Here is a 20,030-nt window from a genome sequence, read left to right on the forward strand (position 1 = left end):
TGGAGAGTGATCAGTAACTGGGCGTTTTAAAAATTATTTTTGTCAAGAGCAACATTTTCTAAAAAAGTTTCAGATGACCATGTTGTGTTTACATTTCAATCTTAGCAAAAGTCTCATAGATATATTTATTAAAGCAATTCATGAAAACTCACCTAAAAGAAGATAAAACTGGGGGAAAAAACTTTCTCTGAAAACTCAGTTGAGAAGGAGAAGTGCCATCAAATAGCAATACTTTATTATTTTTTAAATATTTTATTTTATTTATTTATTCATGAGACACACACACAGAAAGGTAGAGACATAGGCAGAGGGAGAAGAAGGCCCCATGCAGGGAGCCCAATGCAGGACTCGATCCCAGGACCGGGATCACACCCTGAGCTGAAGGCTGAAGCTCAACCGCTGAGCCACCCAGGCATCCCTAAATAGCAATACTTTACATGTTAGTTAACTGAAGCTACTTGCAAGCGGAAGTCAGCATCCTAAAAAGGAATGAAATAGATCTGCTCTGTACTGACAGGGTGAGAGCTCTCTAGAGGGTGGGGGTGGGGGTGGGGGTACAGAGTACCGCGGTATGATACCACTCAGGTAAAAGGGCAAAAGACCCCCTGACATTATGTATGTGCAGGTGTTTATGGATGTAAATGCATTAAAAAAAAAATCTAGGCAGCTACATCCCAAAATATAAAAGTGGTTGGCTCTGGGGAGCTAGGTGAGATGAGAGGGTAAAGGGCAACCAGATCCCTTCATTTAGATATTTAGGTATTATTTACACTTCTTCACAATTAGTTGAGAAATTTAAGTAAATTCACTGTGTCTGGGCAGATGGACAAAATTATCCTGTATATTCAGTTCGTTCTCTATTTTACTGTTTAAGAAACTTCTGGAATGCTAACAGGATATTTTGATTGTACCTTTTTTTTTTTTTTTTAATAACATTTCCAGTCAATATGCAAGAAGAGACCAGGCCAGAGGGGCAGGCTGGCTTTACCAGCCAGTTGTCTATAAACTGCTGAGCTACTCTTCCCTCCAACTCGGCTTGTGATGATCTTGAAGCAAACTATCCAGGGTTTTCTTCACTACCACTCAGCTGGGTTCCAGGCAAGCACCATCCGTCCAAGTCCTAGGACTGCCACTCCTCCCTCAGGAAAACATGCTCTGGTTGCACTTGGTTATGAACTCAGCTTCTCTGTTCTTTGGAGAACCATTTTCATTATTCTATTGTAAGAGTGTGCACAACTTGTCGATCCACAAAACCTATGGTCAAGTATTTCAACTTCTTAGGACGGCAAGCATAACCCTTTGCATTAAAGCAAAGGATAGAACTAGGTTGGTATTTGGGAATAACAGACTATAGGGGATTGGTTTCATTCCCGCAGTGGCTACGGAGGAAGCAAAGGCTATTATCGTTGGCTAGGACCCGGGCAAGAGAAATACAGCATCTCCCACTCCACTACTGGCTTTAAAAAGGCTAAAAACGCACAGAAATGCTACGTACAGGAAAAAAAAAAAACCTCTCATCAGTTTTAAGAGGGCCACCTTTAGAATTACAAGATAATTTTTTTAATAGCCACTCAAGTTTTACATAAAGGTTCAAACCAGAGGTTCTGAAGATAAATGAAAGCACAAAGCCTTTATTGAATCGCAGATTATGAATAATAAGCCCAATGGTAAGCCCTGGGGGCAGATGTGCGTAGAAATGCAATTTATAAAATTTTCGAGGCAAACAATTGACATCTTTGAAGAAAGTGTCATTAGCTTAAAAAAAAAAAAAAAAAGCTTCCAGGTGTGCAATTCATTCATAGTATTGATAACTGGTGCCCAGGATATGACCTCAGGAAATGTCGAGATTTCATATATCATTTGTATCAAATCTCTTTTTCTGGTAAATTCCTTAGTGCCTCTGCAGCGGTAACTAGACAAGATTGGAAAGCTTTCAAGATGATTCAAACCTCCAGCACCTCACAGGAGTCCGCATTTCTTAACACAGAAGGCAATGCTAATCAAAGAAGGAAATAAATGAAAAAGTTATTACAAACAAACACTAGCTCACCAGACTTCTAAATATATACATCTATGTATATTCCACTAAAAAATGTTTACCTCAATTGCCCTTCACATTTTATATCCAGAAACTACGCTTTCACTATTCATACCATGCGGTAAGACAGTGTTTTTTAGTGGTGAGTGCAGTGAAGACTCTGATACTTGTCATAAATCTTCGGATTATTTTCAGATTACAGGACTTTGGAAAGACTTTTTTTTTTTTTTAAGTGACTCCTTTACATTTAAATATATAAAAATCAGAGAGGGATCTTAAATTTTAGAGATTGCGGTTTTTAGGGACCAAGAGACAGGACTAGGAGAAACTGTAACCACATATAAAAGGTAATTAAGAAACGATGTAGGGAACAGCCATGGACTGCACAGAACCCAAATGGAGAGGTGAGATAAATTTAAATTCTAAAAAATCTGGCTAATGACCAGTAATCTCACTCCCTTCAGAAGGTACGGCTGACTCATCCATGAGAGGTGAGGGCTAAATTAGCTTCACCAAGTTACTGATTTAGATCATGCTTCTCCTAGGCCTGTCTCCCCCACCCACCCCACCCCACGATCCTGGTAATGACCAGCTTGTGATACTTCGTAATCTGTCATTACTACAGCATCTTTAAGGTTGAACACCACTCCTAACAAATTCATCCAGACTGTCTCCTTAGCGGAGCCCTGGCCTTGTAGCCACATGGAAGCTTCTGCAACAAGTAGCCAAGGCCGTATAGAAGCACAAGGACTTACACTGAAATGCAAAATAAACACTTGTGCTGAAATACACAAATTAAGAGATTGCCTGTTATCGTCTGTTCTTAGTGATGTGGCTAACATCCCTTTCAGTAAACCCAGGAGATACCTCAAGTTCCTAACTACAAATGGGATGCGTTCTCTCCTCTCTCCCTCTCTCTCTGTCTCAATCTCTCCTACAGCGTTACCTCTTCCTGCCTAGCAGACTATGGACTAGGTTACATTTAATAAGGCATATACTTAAGTAGAAAATGTAAAGGCCAAACACTTAAAATCACAAAACCTGCGTAAGAGTAAAACAAACATTAGCAGCATATGAACTAAAAACTGCTCTTAGATAAATATTTAATTCTGGGCATCAAATAGATCAGCAGAGCTTATACTTGGAGAATTCTCCAGGTTAATAATTCTGTCAACATTTGATTTATACAGATATTTAGGTCATTATCTTTGATTAAAAAAAAAAAAACAGTTGCCCAAGGCGTCAAGTTAAAACAGCTCCCAAGAAGATGGTAGAGAAAAGTTGGCCTCTTGGGTTACATCGTTTTTGAGTCACACAAGTAACTTCCATGGTAAAATCGGACTTGTCTCTTAGTTATGTTAAATATCATGTAGCATATTATAAATTTGTTCTTGTAACATTTTCTCCGCCCATAAATGTATTGGCAAAATAGTCTTGAAGTTCAGAAGCTGAGGCACGAGACAGACACTTTTCCAAGGAACAGCTTTTACATATCTTTGTTTCCACTGTGATGCTACATCATTCTCTAAGTATTTCGCTACATGAATTATGCCACTGGTGAAAACTAGAATAAAGAGGGACTATTAAGTATAACTTTCTACTCAATTAAGCTCAATAGAGCCATTTATGGAATACTTTGCTGACGAAATAGTTGATGAAGATGTTGCTCACTGCTAATCAAAGCAGTTTAATGAGCTTGGAGAGCAAGAACTGATGGATAGGAATACACTTTTCTGATCGTTAATTTAACGCTTCCGTATTTATCACAGCAAAATCGGGAATGTCTTTATTATATGTTACCACTTAATTTTTGAAAAGTTAACTGAGAAGCAACTGATCCCCTAATCAACATTCCCAGTTTGTGACTGAGACGTTACGAAATCAACAGCATGTTTTAACTGAAGGAACCGAACAGTTTCAAACCGTATGTCAACATTAAAATAAAACAGACACATAGCCATGAACAGTACGAATATCAACACAATTTATCAGTAATACCTGATAATGGTGACTTCTAGAGATTTCTACAGAGTAACCTTGGTAACTACATCCTAGCCAATGGAGAGGTCTTTGCATTGAGGACAGTGCAGAAGCAAGAGGGTCTGCAGCTCACCGTGGCCTCTCCTGGCCCACCTATAGCTCTGGAAACCCCAGACACCAGTCCATAGTTTAAGACAAACACAGCTCACACTTACCAGGATGCGGGGAAGGGAATGAGAAAACACTTGGAGGTACAAGACTTTAGAGGAAAAAAAAGGACTATTAGTAATGCTCTCCCTAGCACGTATGTTTTTACCCTGTGAAGACTTTAAACCCAGGGCTATCTGGAGCCATAAAGCAAAGAACCCAAGTTTGAATGACGGGCTCAAAATGCAAGTAAAGGTAAAACACACTGAAGTTAGGACAAAAAAATAGTATGATCAGCTGTTGAAGCTTGGAAGGCAACGCCACATAAAACCGGGAGATCCCAAGATCAAAGCTAGATTTGAAAACCACATCCAACATCTCCAAACAAGACAAAGACACTAAAAACCAGTCACCTTCGGTGGACACCTTAAAACTCGAGGGCAGAAATGCATTTTTACCTTCATCATCAAAACCTAACCACTCAGGTTTGGTGCTGACACGTCCACGACCCAACAGCACTTCTAAAACCAGTACTGAAATGTTTTTTATGACTCTTCAAGGAGCTTCGACACCAACCAGGCACAATTATATGACTGCCAGAGGAAATGTCGCCACAGCGAGGCAGCATTTGTAAGGTCCCGTTCTATAAGTACGAGCAAAGGAAGGTTATGACTCATGAATATGGATGGACTGTAATATTTAAATGACACGTTTCTGATATATTCACAAAATCTTTATAGAAAGTGTTGGAACTCAAAAAAGAAAAAAGACAGGAGTCAAATACAGAGATGAAATGTACAAAAACAAATGAGCAGGCAAACTAGATGTTCTTGAAAGTATTTTTACTTCAGATTGAAAAATGAACAGCTTCCACACTGTTCATTGCAAGATACACAGTATTCACGAATACAATGCTGGTCATTTGAGGATATGTACACACCTCAATTTCTCCTTCATGCTTTTTCTTTTAGAAAGATACTGTTTACCAAAAAGAAACTTCAGCAGTACAGGAAAAACTATTTTCCCAATAAATTTACGAAAACCTAAGATTCCCAATGGAATCAAGATTATCTTCCCGCTACCACCACCTTAATATAATCACATGCTTATTGGAACGCTAATATCTGCACCCTAAGAGTACATTTACTTTCAACAATGAGGGTGATTCTTGAAACAAAACAAAACAAAACAACAAAAAAGAACTTCAGTGTGGTAAATGTAACAATGGATCTCTGCAAGTATTAAGTGTCTGAAATAGGCAGCTAATACTGGATTTAATATTATTTTATAAATAATTGTTCCCTTAGCGGTAAACATCAGTCTACACTGTTCGCAATAGTCCTAGAAATAAATACTGTGATTATGCACAATATGTTATGACAAACTAGTTTCAAAGAACAAAAGCTCAACATCTTGATAAAAATTCTAATCAGAATAAAATGTGACTCGAAAATTTAAAACATTGTCAAAATAACATCACATTTAAAATTTTCCACGGTTTACACAAGTATTAGGAGTTTCCAGTTGTGGAACATATTTTTCTGTTGTGAATTAAAATACGAACATATTGAAAACTGTTAATTTCAGTGATGACATCAGTTTTGATCTTACTTTAGCATTATTTTCTTTATAAAAAGTTGCACTAAGTGTCCATTAATGATCTGATTGGTCTTCAGTATTTCATAAATGTATACAAAAGAAATTCCTAAAAGCCAATAGTACTTTATATGTGTGTATATATATATATGTGTGTGTGTGTATATATATATATGTATATAAAAAGAATCTCATTTCAGAAATGGCTATAATTAACAGAGCCACACACACTGATGCTAAAACATAAGAGCTTTCACATTGAAAGAAAGCATTTTCAGAAATGTCACTTACATCCTATTATATTCAATATTCCCGAGTTTCAAACTCAACACGTGATGGATAACAGAATTATACATCTCATTTGCGCTCAAAGCTGACCACAACCAAAATTTACAGTATGATTGAAACAAGCCAATGTTTTAAAAAGTTTTAATTAAAGATAACAATTCCATGGAAGGAGAGGATAAAGAATGGGATGACAAGAAGTATTTGGTCTTAATAAGGCAATACAAAATAGATCCATTATCAAAGACCATTTAATTTTTAAAGATCAACAATACCAAAAGCATAAAGTGGAGTATAAGAAAATAGTTTTTTATAAGTATGATTTAATTAAAGCTGTTTACAGTTATTCTCTCCCACAGTAGTTAAGCATGAATTTAAAAAAGAATAAGAGATGAGAAAACAAGCACACACAGCACGCAGGGTTAGAAGAGCCAGCATGCAAAGTCTGTGGAACTCGGGGATTCACTGCAACAGGAATGGGACTGGACGCGGGTGGCTTTTTTTTTTTTTTTTCCTATTAGGAAGAAAAACAAAACAAAACAAAAGACTGCAAAGGAAACAAACACAAAGTCATGTAATTGCCCATTGCCCAAGACGACAGCACTATAGAAAACAGTTGCAAGGTAATTCTTAGAGAGGACTAGAGATTTTTCAGTGTTTACACAAAAGTACATAGTACATTTTTTTTTCTTTTTTTTTCCTTTTTTCCTTTTTTCCTTTTTTCTTTTCTTTTTTTTTTTTTTTACAAAATAAAACATCATTTGCCACCATAAACCTTTTCTTTAGAGAGGAAAAATTTTTGCAGCAGGTCACAAGGGTTCTAGTAAGTCATTTCAATGCTGAGGAAAACAAATTGAGTAATAGAACTAATCACTTCCCTATATATGGATGTTAAGATGACAAGTCAGATTATTTTTCAAACTAATCCTGAGAAAAATCTGTTTACAATTTAAACAGTAATGTTATGTAAAAAGTATTAACAAATCCACTATTACAAATATCAATTTCCTATATGGTCATCTATATATACACACAATAAAATGGTAAATATATGCAAAAATATTAAAAAAAAAAAAAAAGAAAACATGCACAGATCACTTTCCCCTTTGGAGTCTGGACTTCCTATGAGATAGTTTTGTTTTCTTTCCCCACCCCATCCTCTGAAATCGATTTTTGTTTCTATCACCCTACCCACACTGAATACTATCCCCTAGAACTCTGCATAAAGCCAATGAGAAATAGATTTATTTTACATTCAAGCTTTAAATCTTAAAATGACCCTGTTGTAGCATAGGACTTATCAAATGAGCAGCCTTTTTTTTTTTTCCCCTCTTTTTTGCTTGCTTTTTGTTTTTGCAGTTGTCAGTCTTCATGATCCATTCCGTGGCGAGCTGGGAAAAAACGCAGTTGCTAAATCAGAGTCTGAACAGTGTAAGGCTCCCGAATGCCAGGAGTCCCTATCCAACTGTCCTGAGCATGAGATCATTGCACACAGAAGACAGTCCATCGTACGATGCCGACTATCTACAAAGGTCTGAGAGGGGGGCATCCCTCTTGTGTTTCCTCTTTTTGCCATGGTAATACTGATTATTTGATTTGCCTTGATGCTGTTTGTTTGTCATCAAGGAACCATGGCTTGTTTGAGTTGTACCTTGGAAGCCTTTGCTGGAAGAACGAAAGAGCCTTGCTGATCCATGCTGCAGAGAAAGAGAGTGGTCAAAGAGACATTAGTATTGTGGATGCAACAGAGCGCTTGATAAAACCTCACTTGGGGACCCCACAAAACTAGGAATATGCTGACTTATCTGGCAGGCAGAAAACAATGCCCCAGGGGTTCACCCTCTTGAGCTCTAAAACTTTTCCATTCTTTTTTAATGGAAATATTGGAATACTGCCTTGACTTAACAGAGGACATGGAATGTAAAACTTTTTTCAAGGAACCTATGCACCAGTGTACCACATAATAAATGGCATTACTGGAAGAAGTGCCTAAACCCACAGGTGCGCTGCCAGGTCAGGGGTCATCATGACTCGCTGCTCCTTCCCCTTCTCTGTCCCTTTCATTGTCATTTCTAAATGGATCTGTGTGTGGTGCACCTGACGAAAGCTGTATAGGTAAAGTGGATTCTGCGAGTCAAGTCAGACACGAGGTGACCAACAACATTAAGAGACCATCTCTACTGCCAAGAGGCCTTCTGCGGGGTCTGAGAGTCAGAGCCTAGTACGAAATGGCTTCTTTCCTCGTTTTGATTCATTATTCATGATTAAGAAAATTTTAGGCAACCATAAAACTGAAAACAGAGTATTCTCTGTGGCCTTTTCAAGTCAAAGCTGATACGAATCGGCTAACCATGGTGGACCACTCACTTCCTGATCATTTCAATAAAGCAACTGAATACTGAACATTAAAACATAAACAAGGATCTGTTACTTGCAGATACATACAATGTTGCCATGAGGTCATGCACCAAGCTTCATGTGAGCTTAATTCAAAGACAACTGAATCTTTTTAGAACTCAATGAGATTTTTTTATTTTTATTTTTATTTTTTTATTATTTATGATAGTCACACAGAGAGAGAGAGAGGCAGAGACACAGGTAGAGGGAGAAGCAGGCTCCATGCACCGGGAGCCTGACGTGGGATTCGATCCCGGGTCTCCAGGATCGCGCCCTGGGCCAAAGGCAGGCGCCAAACCGCTGCGCCACCCAGGGATCCACTCAATGAGATTTTTTTAAATGCTGAATCTGTAATCAGGTGGGTTTGGCTGGGACACCTGATAAGGACCAATCATTAAATTCCCACAAAGGTTTAGGTTACAATGGTGTCTCATAACAATCTCCAGGACATCCTGTTACTAGAATCACTGTGCTTTGGAACCTCTTAGAAAAAACAGGTTTGTTCTTTAAACCCAGAGTTTTCTTCAAACCCATGTATGTATGTATACATATTCATGTGTAAGAAATTGTAAATATTTTGTATTGAATACTATCAAAACACACATTCCACACACCTGAGATTTGTTGGTGCTGTTGGAGGTGTTACTGGTTTGGGTGCTCTGCATTTTCCCAACTGCCTGAGAGGACTCCAAGGACACATCTTGTGACCCTACTCGGTTCCCAGTGGATGGACGGCAGAGCAGCTGTTTCGGGGTTTTGCATGGTGTCGCATCGGAATCCTAACACAAGTCACATGAGTTATAATGTGACATATTAATAATTTAGAAATTCAGTATCAAGAAAGGGAAAACAACTTCACCTAAGTACTCTCTGGACTAAATTTAAACATCTGGGAGTTAAAGGAAGCACCCCAAGGAATTTATAAAATTAACTGCTTAAGCTTTCCTTCACAAATTTTCCTCCAAACATTCAAAGTGGCTTTCAAAGCCATAGGTCTCTGTTCGTTACATCTATTGCCCATGCCCGGACCTTGTTCATTGGCCTTGACGGGGCTCATGGAGGTCCAAGTTTATCTGCACATCTATTTACAGGAAATGAACCATGGTACAGTGGAAGAGCATGGCAAAGACCCTTGGTCCCTGACTCAATCAAAACCGAAAGGATTGGCTCAAAGGGCTCGATTTCTCCAAGTCTGTGATAACTAATCAGTGAGCCCTCCAACCAGACACCCCACATGGTTAAGGAGTTCCTAGAGACAATGGGCCGAGCCCCACCTGTTTCTGAGCTACCAGGGCCATGACTGGGCTACATCTCCCTTCAGGTCTACCCTTCACTGTTACACTCTACCCAGCGTCTCAGAGGTACAAGCTCTTAGGCCCTTCCAGCTCCCTCTTGAGGCCATCACTATTCCTGCCCCACTGTGTCTGTGACATCTAGCTCAGTTATGTCCTCTACCATAGCTCTGCTCTAGGAATCAAAAAGGCATACAGCTAGATTGTGCCAAATGAGGACTCCATTATGACACATGGTCATCATCAACAACATAAAATTATGTTCCTTCCATAGATTACTCTTTATGTCATACACTTAATAAAGTCAAAATTCAAATAACGGTAAGCCTATGTTATTTCTCAATTAAGTAAACTCAAAATCAACCCTGATAAGGAAAAATAACTGCAGGTATACCTTACACTAAAAATTCATCAGGGCTAGGGTCAGACAGACAGCAAAAGCGAGGCTGCCAGGGGCCTTGGGGAATGAGGACTTGTTAAGGTCTGCTAATAGGTTTCTTTCTGGAGTCCTGGGACTCAGACAGTGATGATGGCTGCGTAACAACGTGAAGACACTGAAAACCACTTGACTGCACATTCTAAAATAGTGAACTTTATGATACGTGAATTATATATCTCAATCTTTAAAACTTCAATCAAGAAGCTCAAAAACATTATTGAGTGGAAGAAACCTTATGCAAAAGGTTATGCATACTAAGTCCACTTATGTGAAATTCTGGAACAGGCAAAACTAACCTGTAGGCATCAGAAAATCATAACAGTGGTTACCTCTGGGGTAGAATTCGGGACTGACGGGAAAGCATCATGAAGGACTTCTCTGGGATGAAGGTAACAGTCTATATCTTGTTGGGGTTACACACATGCATACAGTTGTTAAAATTTAGTGATGCATCACTAAGATTTCCTTGTATTTCAATTTTATATCAAAAGGAAAAACTAAATACTGAACCCTGGTTAATGAACCCTGCTTAATGAGGAGCACATTGCAATACTTTGGAGGAAGTGCACTGATGCCTGTAATTTACTTTGAAATGTTTCGAAGAATAAGATGAATTAGCAGACACAGGGATGGGTGAATGGCTAGCTATAGGATAAGCAAGCAACAGGTTAATGGTAAAATCTGATGGTGATATATATGGATGCTCACTAAAATTCTTTCATTTTTGTTGTATGCTTGAAAATTTTAACCCAGTGTTAGAGACATGTACAATCAGTGCAGTCACTAAAATTTCCCAGTAACAAATGAGAAAAGAGTTAGGCCTAGCCCCTCTATACATAGTTACCCCCCCAAGAGAACTCCTCAGGGTGTAGGTTCAGAAAAGCCATGTCCTCATACTTACGACATCACTAGAGCTGGACTGTGTGGCAGAAGAGGAAGACACTGGACCTGATGAAGAGTTTGAAGAGTGTTTACTAAGAGATTCCGAAGTTTTACTTCTACATTTTCCAAGGGCTTCATTTTCTTCAGATAGATTATTATTACATTTATCTAACTGCTGAGTATCTACTATCAAGGTAACACCATTTCCTGAAAGAGTGGCAAAAGATTGGAAAACGTTTCTTCCCATTAAACGCACACAACACAGAAAAGCCGCTGATGCTCGGTCGATCGATCAAGGAGAGACTTACCATTGCACGAGGGCTCGGGCCCGCTCTGCAAGCCCCACTGCTTTGATATCCAATCCCTGTACGTGGCAACTTCGTCCGTTACTCTAATTATTCTGCCTAATATGCTGCATGCATTTAAAGAAAAGAGAGGGGGTATGTTAATTTGGAGACAAGAAGCCACACGCAATTCTGACCCAACAGGCTGAAGTAAGTGAAGCCTTTACCTCTCCGTTTCGTTGTTGGGATAATACTTGGCTATTGGTGATACAGCATGACTCAACACAACATAGGCATAATCAAAGGCCTGTTTCACCTGCATGGCCCCATATGAACTCCTTCCAACATCATTACCTTTAAAAGAAACACATATGGATGAGCGTAGGCATGACCACTGCTTAATGAGAACTAAATGCTCATGGGCCCTCTTCTGGAAGAACAAGGGCAATTACTTTCCTGCTACAGTTGCACAGAGAGTCTGGGCAGGCAGTCATCCCCACGACTCCCCAGGCTCTGAACATGTGTACCATGCAGTAAGTACGTCATAGCATATAAATTGTCTAAATGAATCTTGGCCCAACAGGGACTATCCCACACACAGTCACGCAAACAAAGGGAGTTACCTGCCTGCCCAGTCTCCTACGAGTGAAACCAAAAAAATGAGACATCCCTATCTTTTGTTTCTATTAGCTACCTGAATAGAAAATTTCTGGCATGAAATTATGAGCTCCTGAAGAGCAAGGACCATCTTGGTGAAAATCGTTGTGCCCTTTATGTAGAGAAGCCACTCGATAAAAATTTCCACAATGAATAAACATGCCGAACTATCAATGTTTGTAATATGGTACAATAAGCCTGCAAAGAGCCCTAGACAACTACTCTCTTTCATAACTCCCTTTCCTTATCCATTTTCAAAGTTAACAGTTAAGCAAATGACTCAAAGCATCTCCTTTCAAGTCTGGTAACATAGAATTTAAATATTTTACAATTACAGCAAGAAACAATATTGCTCAGGGAAACTAGGGTACAAGCAAACAAACATAACCCCCTAAAAGCAAGGAAGGGCTCTGCTGTTCCCTTTAACGCCAATGGGAAGCTGGGGAAAGGCATAGGGAGACATAAAATTAAAAGAGGAAAGAAAAAAAATTTAAAAAAAATAAAAGAGGAAAGAAGGGGGCCCAAAAAGAAAATAAATGGTCTCTCTGAACCCTTTCACTCATCCTTTCTGAGCTGGCTTATTACCATGCTCACTGCCTTGGAGGACTTCAGAAACCTCACTGAAACCCTGGTTGACAACTGGCTGGACTCAGGGGCAACGAGGACACAAGAAAACACAATGACCTTCAAACTGGAGACGGGCCCAAATCCATCCAACAGCTAACACCTTTGCTCCTTTGCCTCTCGGGGTCAAATGGACTCTACTCCCAACTCCCCAGAACTTCTGGCATGTGTGTGCTTTCATATGTTTTCTTACAAAATATTTTGATGAAAAAGAGTAAGTACAATTAGAAGTTTCATTCATCATCTAAAGAAAGAGGTGGTTTTTTTTTTTTTTTTTTTTTTTTTTTTTAAGATTTATGTATTTATTTAAGTAATCTCTACACCTCCAACCTCGGGCCCGAACTCACAACCCCGAGGATCAAGAGTCACACGCTCCAACGAATGAGCCAGCCAAGTGTCCCTCCTCTAAAGAGAGTTTGTAAAAGGACAATACTGACAGTGCCCTTTCTTTGAATGCCCACAAATTTACCTAATTTCAATACCTGGTTGTAAAGGATCTTCAATATAAAGCATCGATGGCCTGTAGCCATCGAGCATATTTTTCTGTACTTCATCTTTGGCCACATATGAACCACCATCCTTTATCCGGATGCCAGTCTTTAAATAATTGAAGTGTCGTCCATATAATTCAAAAAATTCTATTAAGAGAACACCATAGTTTGTATTGGGGATGCAAGCATCTTCCCTGGGATGTAACTAAAACCAGGAAAAAAAAAAAAAAAAGAAATTATATTGGATTTTCTCTAAATTATCAAGGTGGGGATAATAAGTGACATCCTAACTTCTATAAAAACAGTACTATTATGATTTTGATTAAGATGCCCCAGGATGCTGACATGGCTGATGAGGTCCAACACACCAGGGAAGTCATTCTGATGAGCAGAGTCAGGCAGCTGGCAACACCGTGCTTCATAAACACATTCAAGACAATATTAAGACTTCAAACTCATTCTACCCAGATAGCAGACTTCAATTCCAGCTGAACTTCCAGGATTAGTTGCTTAAAAGATATTCTTATTTTTGGCATTTATACTACTATTTATCTTATGAAAATCATGTCATACCTATGCGTGTCAAAATTTGAGTGAAAATTCTCAAAACTACTAGAACGTATGAGATTAAAAATATTCTTTCCTGAGATTTAAAAATACTTATTTGTTAAATTATAAACAGGTACTCAGCTTAAAGAGAAAAGTCATAAGTAATTAAAGGAAGTATTCCAATTAGAGCTTGACTTAAATTTTTTCCAAAATGATTCTGAATTGATTTTTAAAAATTTTATTTTAGTGTACACTAAACATGGTATAATCAAACAACTTACCTGAAGGAAACTGACTGCCATTAAAAAGAGACTATAAGAACCAATTCCACCTGTAAATACTTCATTAAGGTCCCTCTGTAATAAGAATTGCTTCAATACTAAAACCAAGTATGGTAATACAGGATATTTCTGAAAAAAGAAAATTATATTTTCAGTGAATCCCTATTTCAGTAATTGTGCTAATAAGCATTAACAGGAGCATAAGCTGGTCCTAACATTACAAACTTTAGTGGAGATATCCAATACATTTAATTTTCTATTTTAAGAGCAAGATAGAAAAAAAAGTGTAAGTTATCAGTAATTAAAGATTTTCTCCTCACATCTAAAAATCTACAACATGTAGACATAAACCATGGCATCCTAGCACTCACCATGGGACAGAAACACCAGCGATATATTTTTGATGACACTTCTTTACAGCCATTACCATATGCTATTCACCTGTAAACAGGTAACAGAGTACAGGACAAATTCTCAACCCGTAAAGCACTAAATCAGTGGGATTTTAAGGAATCCTTTTTCTTAGGTGGCACTCCACCAAGTAGATCAGGGTCCTTCAGATGACTGTGCACAGCCCAGGAACTTTCCTGCCTGCTGTCTTCCCTGTGGGCAGATGACCACACACAGACTCACCTTCCACGATTTACAGAGATCGGTGAGAACACCCAAGCTGGCAAACATGGGCCAGTGTGAGTCCATCTTTCATTCATGCATGTACTCATTAAGTATTCTCCACAAAAAAAAAAAAAAAAAAAAAAGTATTCTCCACAAGCCAGGCCCTAGGCTAAGGATGCTGAGGAAACACAGCAGACCCAACATCTAGAGAGAAGTCTTAATAGTCATTACCTAGGAGTGGGAGAATTACTAGTAATTTCTAGTTTGTTCTTGACATCTAGAATGAACACATTCTGTTTCCATAAGAAAGTAAAAAGTCTATACTTTTGCAAATCATGTCAAAGCAAGCAAGCCTGAGGAATAACAAATCTATGGAGAAATAATCATTTTTAAACATTATGGCTGAAGCCATAAACAGATGGTCTCTTTAAAGAACAATAAGGTAAATTTCCAAAAGAATCTGATCTGTATTATACTCTTTGACCCTGAAACTCCACTTCCAGAATCTTCCAACAATTTTACAAGTGTAAAGAAAGATGCACATATAGAAGGATGCTCTTTTAAGCACTTTCTGTAATAGTAAAAAAACCCTAGAAACATCACCAGGGGAGAGCTACACAAAGCATGGTATTTTCTGAGAAAGGACTGTTATGTCATCAATGAAAAGAATGAAGGAAACCTGTCTGTGCTGATATGAAAACCTCCATAAAAAAATAATAATAATAAATAATAAATAAATAAATAAATAAATAAATAAGTAAGTAAAGAAAACCTCCAAAAAGTATGAGACGATGTGTACATAGCATGCTATTCTGTTTGTTAAAAATTTCAAGGGGAAAAAAAAAAAAAATTTCAAGGGGATAAACAAGCCAAAAAGAAAGGTTGGTGATGGCAAGTCCCATGAAACTGATCTAAGCATAAGGTATCTTTTGTTTTCCTTTGATATTAATAAACTATCATGCATATCGTTCTCAATTTTAAAAAGATTTCTTTTCTGGGAGAAAAAAATTTACACATACTCAACACCTCCAAAAGAGTAGGATAATGGATAATCTCTTTCTTTCTCTGTTTTCCTATACTCTGCACATTTCTAGGAGAATCTAATGTTTACAACATGATAAAGTAGCTCAATTTTTTTCTTACAAAGAAAAGAAAAAGGTGAATCTGTAGAGTTGATAAAGAAAAGTACTGTTCTGAATGGACAGAAAAGATATTCTACATGAGCCAAAGCAGTTAACAGTGTTCAGCTTAAGGCGAAAAATGTTCAGCTTAGGCTGACATGTCTAAGCACGTAAATGTTCTGAAGATGCTGAAAAATTCTTCCCTGTCTTGGAAGAACACCTAACAAAGGAAAATAGATACTAAATCACCTCATGACAAAGTAGGGAAATCTGCAGGAACTACCTTACAACTGCCTGGGGGGCCTTGGAAAAGTTTTTAACCTAAACTCTTAAGAGATTAAAAGCAGACAAGAATGATTACTCAGCATTTCAGCCCTTATCTCCCATAAAAGGAATGATCTAGAGCAAAGAAGTTCTTCAAAAGCTTTCCGAACCCTAACCCTTGAGCTTTCCGAACCCTATAATCACATTATAAATTACTGATTATTACAAGCAGATTCAAGGAAAGGCAGGCCACTGGACAGAAAAGAAGCACTTGTCGGCAAAACATCCGTAAAAATAGTTTAGCAAAGCGAATCAGAACACTATCACAACAGAATCTCAAAACAAAACTCCATTTCTAACAGTCTCACTGAATAAACACTATGAATTCTCTGACCTTGGTAAAATCTTTGATGAGGTCAGCTGCTCTCACGCCATTCTGTACATTAAAGCTGATATCAACTTTCACTTCAGTAAAAGAATCTGTTAATTTAATAATAGGTACCTAGAAAGAGAAGAAAGACAAAATTAAAATACTTGAACCAAATTAAACAATACAATCGGGATAGAAAGGTTACTTGACTTGAGGCCTCGACCTCCTCCTGAGGACATAAAAACTCTTGAGTGTCCTCAATACTACATACCATAGTCACTTGGCCTTTTAGATACTTATGTATTTAGCATTGAACTTCATACAGTGTACTTTTTTTATTTCTATTGGTTGAGAGTTTTTTTTTTTTTGAAATATTTTATTTTTTTTTAAAGATTTTATTTACCTACTCATGATAGTCACAGAGAGAGAGAGAGAGAGAGAGGCAGAGACACAGGCAGAGGGAGAAGCAGGTTCCATGCAGGGAGCCTGATGTGGGATTCGATCCTGAGTCTCCAGGATCGCGCCCTGGGCCAAAGGCAGGCGCCAAACCGCTGCGCCACCCAGGGATCCTGGTTGAGAGTTTTTAAATCAGGAACAAAAACCTCTCTCAATATTTTGTACTTTGGAGAACAGTTTCCAATTCAGTGTAACATCAAGAATTACGAATGTCAGGCCTTTCAGCAAACTGTTCCTAATTAGAAAGTTGCTAGATTAGGTCAAACACAATAATTCACTGGTATTTATTGGTCAGTTTTGCAAACAGCCCATAAAACAACCTAGAGAAGACATAAGAATTATTCTCAAAAAAATGACTGAATGATTTACATGAGATATTAGAAATTCTTTAAAAAAAAAAAAAGGCAAACCAATAGATATTCTTAACTCTCGGAAACAAAATAACGGTTGCTGAAGGAGAGGTAGGGGGATGGGATAACTGGGTGATGGGCATTAAGGAGGGCATGTGATATAACACCGGGTGTTGTGTGCAACTGATGAATCATTAAATTCTACCCCTGAAACGAATAACATAAAACTAATATTATAGTATACGTTAACTAAATTGAATTTAAATTGGAAAAAAAAGAAAAAAGGCTCTGAGGCACCTGGCTCAGTCAGAAGAGCACGTGACTCTTGATCTCAGGATTGTGAGTTTGAGCCTGGTTATAGAGATTACTTAAATTAAAAAAAATTTTTAAAGGCTCTATTCTATTTGCACCATGTATTAGAAAAAGGCCAGCAAACACTATGTGCAGAACTGGTTTTTCAAATTAATAGCTTTTTATAAGAAATAGTAGGAGTTCTTTTGTTCTAAGAAAACCTAACATCAAAATTCCAAACCTTTTTTTTTTTTTTTTAATATTTTACTTATGTATTTGAGAGGAAGCAAGCAAGAGACAGAGAGAAAGAATGTCAGCATGGGGAGAGGCAGAGGAAGAGGGAGAAGCAGACTCTCCACTGAGCAGAGAGCCGGATGCAGGGCTCAATCCCAGGACCCCAGGATCATGACCTGAGCCTAAGGCAGACACTTCACCTGAGCCACCCAGGCACCCCCAAAACTCCAAACTTATAAAATAGATAAATTCATTTCTATAATGAGCGTCCGTGAAGGTTCCTTAATGGCCATTCTAGATAGAATTAAAATATCAAGTTATTTGATCTACAAAATTTCAATTTACATTTGACCCTTGAACAACACAAGTTAAAACTGTGTGGTTCCACTTTTACACAATTTTACACAATGCTGTAAGTGCATTTTCCTTATGATTTTCTTAACATTTTCTTTCCTCTAGCTTACTTTATAAGAATATAGTATATAATACTTATAAATACAAAATATGTGCTAATTGTTTATGTTATCAGTAATCCTTCCAGTCAACAGAAGGCTCCTAGTAATCTTTAGGGTGTCCCAAGTTACAGGTGGATTTTCAACTGTGTAGCAGGACCCCCGTGTTGTTCAGGACTCAACAGTACATACAACTTCTCAAGGACATAAAGATAGAAGAGCAACATCTTCTGTGTAAACTGTTTATTTTTTTTAACTGTTTAATAGATATCCATATTTCTATTTATTCTTAATATCTTTTTAAAGATTTTATTTATCTGACAGAGACAGAGAGAGAGAGAAAGAGAAAGAGAGAGAGCATGAGCAGGGTGAAGGGCAGAGGAAGAGGGAGAAGCAGACTCCCCGCTGAGCAGGGACCTCCATGTGGGGCTGATCCCAGGACCCTGGGATCATGACCTGAGCTGGAAGCCAACCGAGCCATCCAGGCGCCTCTAAACTTTTTTATATTTAAAAACTCTACAGTGAGTATTATGCATGATAAAATTGAGTGTTTTTTTATTTATTTATTTATTCGTGAGCAACAGAGAGAGAGAGGCAGAGACACAGGAAGAGGGAGAAAGCAGGCTCCCTGCAAGAAGCCCAACGTGGGACTCAATCCCGAGTCTCCAGGATCACGCCCTGAGCCAAAGGCAGGCACTAAACCACTGAGCCACCCAGGAATCCCCGAGTATTATTTTTTTTTATTTTTATTTATTTATGATAGTCACACACACAGAGAGAGAGAGAGAGAGGCAGAGACACAGGCAGAGGGAGGAGCAGGCTCCATGCACCGGGAGCCCGATGTGGGATTCGATCCTGGGTCTCCAGGATCGCGCCCTGGGCCAAAGGCAGGCGCTAAACCACTGCGCCACCCAGGGATCCCCCGAGTATTATTTTTTAAAGAACTATGTAACCACAAGTTCCTTTGTTTCACAGATCAAATTTATATATGAGGACTGTGATCACTAATGGAAGGAAAGAATCTTTTAGTGAGAAGCCAACTATGCTCACCAAAATTAAATTTGAATTTTTAAGTTTCATGCATAAGTAACTGGAGATGTGATGAAATGTTGGAAGAACTTACTGTTGCTTTGTCTAGAACTTTCACCGAATCCTCATCTGCAACTTTGTGTTTCCGCAGGGCTTCTTCCAGGGTCCAGAGGGGAAGGTTCTCCCACTTCCCAAATACCACAAGATCAATGTCACTGAACACAGAACACAAACACACAAGTTGTTTGAAGAAGAAACTGTACTTGTATCCACTTACATTCAGGCTTCCAGACTTCAAAGTAGTGCACTTAAAACCCACTGGTCACAATGCCTAGTGAAGACCCAACATGTCTTTAGAGGGGAAGTGGAGGCTGGTGACTTTTAACAACCATCTCCTCCTAGTCATTTCACGAAGTCAGGCCTCAGGAAACAAGGTGATTTTGAAAGAAGTAAACCCTCAAAAAAACAACACTGAACGTTTCTTGTTCATAAAGTTTCTGGAACTCGAACACTTAAGATGTGCCTATATGGATGAGATTCACTGATTAACTCTGATTTAAATAATTAAATGTAAAAAGTAAGTTGCAAACAATGCAGGTAGGATGCCACCACTTGGGTGAAAGGGGGAGAAGACACACACACATTTCCTTTCATATGTATAGAATGTTCCTGCAAGGATGTACGAGAAACTGGGACCAGTGCCTCCCCCAAGGAGCAGGGGACACAGGTGGGGTCTGCACTTTTCACTGTAATTATTGTCATACCCTTTCCATTTGAACTATGTGAAAGTACTACATATTCAGAAAATTCAATTAAATTTTTTTAGAGTGACTCAGGGTTTTGTTGAAACTCAGAATCTAAATAAGGAAAAACATTAATGAACTCACAGTTGGATACTTTATGGCT

The 20,030-nt window shown here is 38.3% G+C and overlaps 1 protein-coding gene across 4 annotated transcripts in view; it reads right to left on the minus strand.

Annotated features, from left to right (window-relative positions):
• Window positions 1–1,602: 1,602 nt before the first annotated feature.
• Window positions 1,603–20,030, minus strand: part of TENT4B (terminal nucleotidyltransferase 4B) — a 79,853-nt gene continuing 61,425 nt past the window's right edge. The window contains exons 4-13 of one of the 4 annotated variants that reach the window (XM_035714021.2): window positions 19,219–19,339; window positions 16,337–16,444; window positions 13,943–14,071; window positions 13,104–13,317; window positions 11,568–11,694; window positions 11,365–11,468; window positions 11,076–11,263; window positions 9,058–9,222; window positions 7,698–7,743; window positions 1,603–1,996 (exon numbers count right to left, since the gene is read on the minus strand). In XM_035714021.2, the coding sequence (XP_035569914.2) occupies window positions 1,944–1,996; window positions 7,698–7,743; window positions 9,058–9,222; window positions 11,076–11,263; window positions 11,365–11,468; window positions 11,568–11,694; window positions 13,104–13,317; window positions 13,943–14,071; window positions 16,337–16,444; window positions 19,219–19,339 (1,255 nt within the window). In that variant the 3' untranslated portion in view covers window positions 1,603–1,943. Of the gene's footprint in view, window positions 1,997–4,990; window positions 7,744–9,057; window positions 9,223–11,075; window positions 11,264–11,364; window positions 11,469–11,567; window positions 11,695–13,103; window positions 13,318–13,942; window positions 14,072–16,336; window positions 16,445–19,218; window positions 19,340–20,030 lie in introns of those variants that run through there. The other 3 variants (XM_035714022.2, XM_025447168.3, XM_025447167.3) reach the window with 3 other exon arrangements.

Source organism: Canis lupus, chromosome 2, assembly GCF_003254725.2.
Source record: "Canis lupus dingo isolate Sandy chromosome 2, ASM325472v2, whole genome shotgun sequence".
In the NCBI taxonomy this organism is placed as follows: domain Eukaryota; kingdom Metazoa; phylum Chordata; class Mammalia; order Carnivora; family Canidae; genus Canis; species Canis lupus.